Genomic DNA, 4,946 nt, shown 5'->3' with positions numbered 1-4,946 from the left:
GACGACTTCGTCGCCCTTTGACGGAACATCTGGACACATGTACTCATGTGCTGCAACACGAAATAAATGAACCAGTCATTAGTCTACTATAGTAACCTTAAGATAAGTACCAACTACGGGCAACTTCGAAACTTCGAAGCTTACCGCATCCCATAACCAGCCAAACTTCTCATCAATGAGTGGCCACAATTGTTTAGGGGTCAGCAACCGAAAATAAAATTCGGCATTTCCAGTGCTTGGAACTTTAGCCCTGAATCCCAAAAATTACAACATCAGTTATAAATCCTTGTTAATAAATAAATATAAACAAATCTGATTATAATTCACGGGGTACACTTACAAATCATCAGTTAGGAAGGACTTCAACTTTTCTATTTTCGCAGGACATGTCGCAATGAAAGGATCGTACACGTCGTGTGATAGGACAAGATGATCGTCTAATGCTCGTTTGAGTAAAGCATATCACATTGCTTCGGCATTAAGGCTTCCACCAAAGATACTGGCCAGTGGATCTCCAGAAGGAGGATCATCATCCTCTCTTGAGGGAGGAATCAACTTTTGTAATACATTTCCAAAATAACTGTGTTTCTCGTTTTCAGTAAGTTCTCTCGACACAGGGGTACTCATACCCTCGCCTAGATCATTACAAATCTCGACGCCACGGTACGAGGGTACAACGTTGCAATTAACTGGGTGAGCTCCACTAACAGGATGCAAAGTAGTAATAGTAGTAATAGGTATGGGTTGTACATCTGCTCCGTTTACTTTGTCATTAAACTTTACCCTTTTTTCACCTTCCCCTGTCTAGCAGCTCTGTACTCCTTTTCCACGCTTTACATTCTCTACATTCTTTTTCCGATTTCGCTCCACACTCTCGGGTACGTTAACTTTGTCTTCTGGTTCGATTTTAATACTAGCTGACCCAATGATCTTTTTCCTTGACGCTTTAGGATTCCTAATAACGCTTGCAACATTGAAATCTTCTCTAGGGGGACGTGTCATCTGAAATAGCCATGACTTGAACACACACATGTATTTAACGTTATATACACGAAATATCTCATCTAGTGTAACGCTATAAAATAACGAGAAATTAAACACTTATCAATTTGTCTGTAAAAAATCCAATGTCAATTATTTTCAAAGTATACAACTTCACAATAGTGAAAAATAACATTGTCTCTTAGAATAAATAAAGAAAAATACAAAGACTTCATAGTTATGATTCCCCTCCTAACGATTACCAAAATTCTGCATCACAAAACCATCGTATCATACTCTTTTACTGGAATATATATATATATATATCATACTCTTTTACTGGAAAATATGTATATATATATATATATCAATATATATCCCTTTATATGTATTGATAATTACGGTCAAGAGATCATACCTCCGCTTTTTCAGGTTCGACAGAGCCAGTTGAACGACTTGCTTCATCCATTGACTTGATAACAACTTTCTTCAGAAGTTGTACATCATTCTGTAAGTTCCCTATCTTACTCTCCATCCTGTCAAATGTCTTGATAACCATAACTATTGATCTTCCAAATGATAACTCCATATTTTCTATTTTCTCACTTAATGATTCAACCATAATTATGAACCTTCCACTGCAATCTTCACCCTCCACCCCTGACATCTTATCTCCTGAAATCTTGTCTACTGACATCTTCTCCCCAACACTTTCTTTCTTCTCTTTCACAATCTTCGGGACATTCCTGATTTTCATTGAGGCAGTCTCAACGAAAGCATCCTCACTACTCTTCAACGTGTTCTCTCCTCTCCCTCTTCTTCGTAGATTCATCTTTTTTTTTGTTTAAACAATCCCATTGTCTCTCATCCACAACTCCATTGATAACGTCAAACAGCAGATTATCCAGTTTCTTTTCCCCCCCAACCCTACACTGTACACTGAATTCTCTTAAGGCCAATCTGGATATATGACCTCCATAGGTTTTGGAACTAGATGTTTCACCTCAAGCTACATTTCAAAAACAACAACATTAAATATGCTTCTGTTATAACAACTGCTAACCCAAAATTGTAATTAAAATTGTAGGAATGAATACCTCTCCATTATTTATGCGTTTGCTCCCATATATGAAGGCTTTGATATCCTTCCTTGGCCTCCCTCCAGCCCACCTTAGCATAGGCAAGTGTACACCTTCTCTTACATTCCCACTAATACTGCATGACATCATTCCTTGAACCCATATCTACGATAGAAACATTACCAATATTTTTGTGTCAATTCAACATCACAAACATAAATGATTAGTTTATCAACGCTTGAACATCAACCTAACAAACAGATTAACATCAACCTAACAAACAGATTAACATGTCATCCATTTCATTTCATTTTCACAGAACGCCAAATCTCAAATCTTTAAACAAGATTAACAAACAGATTACACAGAGAAGATCCATAAATTTACCTCCACCTCAAGTTTCGTCGACCTCACCTGCCGTCCGGCGAAAGTAACCAATCTTCACACCGGAACCCAACTTATCTCCACCGCCGTCCGTCGACCTCCGAATCTTTTACGCGATCCGATTTTTTACCGTCGTCCGTCGACCTCCGAATCTTTTACGCGATCTCAATTTCTGGTTTTATATTTCTCTCAGAATCAAGGATAAATCAATTAATTTTTTTTTTGTAAATATAAATGGCATAAAGCGTAATAAAACAATCAATCCATGGTTTAAAAGTAATGTTGAAACTTTTCTATACTGTTCTAGTAAAACTGGTTTCAAACGTACTGTTATAGTAATTAACCCACTTTTATGCATTATTCTAGGTAATTTGCCTATATATATATATTTTGCGTTGTTGTTATATTTCATCATATTTTGTGAGTAATGACGAAAATTATAAATAAATGTAAATATGCTTACAAATTTTCACACTTAACAGATGGTTTACTGCGCGGGTCAGTAGTCTAGACCTGATAAAAGAAATGAAATGGACGACGTAGTCCACTAAACTACTGGCTAGACGCTCTCGATCTAGTTCGTATCTTATTAAGTAAATAAGTGGTGATAACTTTGCTTTGGTTGAAGGAAACAAGCCGTTGGTAAAGTTACCAACCCGACCAAAACAAAGAGAAGGAGTTTACATATAATTTTCATAATTGGATAAGAGAGAAGAAGCAAGACACCACACCTGCTATATATATATATACAAGCAAGAATTACAAAGAAACTACATATTCAGTCTTCAGTCTTCACACAGAAACAACAAAGTCTTCTTTTGGTCTTATTAAACCATCCATCAAGAAGTCCAATTTGAGTATCTAATATGACATAACAATATTCAACTCTTTAAATATCTTTATCTTTTCCTAAGAATCTATCTAGTTAACCCAAAATTGTCAACCAAAATAATGTTTTCAAGTGCATTTTAGTAGTCGTTGGCTCAACATAAAGCTAAGCATTACTAACCCAGTCACAATGACCAGCATCGATCGAAATTTTAGATTGCTAGTTTTTTTTTAGCGATTAGATTTGAAAAAAAAACAAAAGTTACACAATTACAAAAGTAGCCTTACTATTTTTGGAAAATCACAAACAAACCTCCACAACCATAAACCCCAAATTTCGATTCCTCTTATCTTTTTCACTCGATTCTCTCTGGTTCATCAAAGCCGCCGTTGAAATCGTCTCGCTTGTTCCTGATTGATTGACCGACCCTGTTCATCAAGCTCCTGAACTTAAGCAGCTTCGCTCTCTCCTGAGATCTTTCACCGGTTAAACATCGAGTTGGAATCTCCTCCTGGAGTGTCGAATCTTAGTTGCATCCAGGTTTGTGCCCATCAGACTGCGAGTTTCGTTTTTGGGTTTTTTTTTTGGTTTGTGAACGGTTTAGGGAACAATAAAATCATATCTAGCTATATATAATCAGAGCTCATTTGGTGTTTGTTTAGAAAATTATATCTTTTTTTGAATGTCTCGATTTGTGTTTGCTGGTTTGGTTTGGTCTCGAATTGTTGATTTGGTACTGTGTTGATTCCAATATGGGACTAGAGAATCAAGTTTGAGCAGTTATTTATTGTGTCATCATAACGTTTTGTTACTTGGATCATTTTACTTAGCAAGCAGCTTTCTTTCAGTCATTGATGAAAGTCTCTTTAAAAATGTTTAATGGTCGATTCCAAACCCGCTCGGTTGTTCACATACCCTTGGCTCTGATCCAGATTCCAATGGACGCTCCTACCGAACAACAACAACAACAACCGGCTCAGCTCAGCTCTGGAAACGACCGTGAAGCTTTTCGACAAACCTTGTGGAATACTCTCCTGCGGCGTTCTTTCTACCTGCCTTCTTTCAAGATTTACGGTGGTGTCTCTGGTTTTTACGATTATGGTCCTCCTGGCTTCGCTCTTAAGAACAATATCCTCAAATTTTGGCGTGAAGTAAGTAAGCATTGTTCATTCATTTATTCACTTACTCAAGATTTTGTTTATTTTTACTTTGATTTTGATTTTTTTCTTATGTTTTTGTTTTTTACAGCACTTCGTCTATGAGGAGCATATGCTGGAAATTGAATGCCCCAGTGTCACACCTGAGGCTGTTCTCAAGGCTTCAGGGCATGTTGATAAGTTCACTGATCTTATGGTTAAGGATGACAAAACTGGAACCTGTTTCCGCGCTGACCATTTGCTCAGGGATTATTGCAACGACAAGCTCGAGAAAGATCATCTTACCATCTCTGCTGAGCAAGCTTCTGAACTAAAGAATGTTCTTGCTCTCTTGGAAGATCTTTCATGTCAGGAGCTTGGTTTGAAGATTAAAGAGTATGGGATCACTGCTCCCCACACTAAGAATCCTCTTTCTGATCCTTACCCATTCAACCTGATGTTTCAAACATCTATTGGCCCATCTGGTCAGAGTCCTGGGTGAGTATTTTGTCTTGTCCTGAGCTTCGTTTCGTTCCT

General features: G+C 37.4%; 1 protein-coding gene across 1 annotated transcript in view; it reads left to right on the top strand.

The window, feature by feature from the left end:
• The first annotated feature begins 3,616 nt into the window (after window positions 1-3,616).
• The window catches only part of LOC104773132 (glycine--tRNA ligase, mitochondrial 1-like), a 4,651-nt gene continuing 3,321 nt past the window's right edge, over window positions 3,617-4,946 (top strand). Inside the window, exons 1-3 of the mRNA XM_010497681.2 lie at window positions 3,617-3,813; window positions 4,206-4,424; window positions 4,522-4,907. Coding sequence (XP_010495983.1) covers window positions 4,212-4,424; window positions 4,522-4,907 — 599 coding nt within the window. The 5' untranslated portion in view covers window positions 3,617-3,813; window positions 4,206-4,211. The remainder of the gene's footprint in view (window positions 3,814-4,205; window positions 4,425-4,521; window positions 4,908-4,946) is intronic.

This window comes from Camelina sativa, unplaced genomic scaffold (genome assembly GCF_000633955.1).
Source record: "Camelina sativa cultivar DH55 unplaced genomic scaffold, Cs unpScaffold00462, whole genome shotgun sequence".
Lineage (NCBI taxonomy): Eukaryota > Viridiplantae > Streptophyta > Magnoliopsida > Brassicales > Brassicaceae > Camelina > Camelina sativa.
The sequence above is the reverse complement of the archived record's forward strand: the minus strand, read 5'-3'. Positions and strand labels throughout refer to the sequence as shown.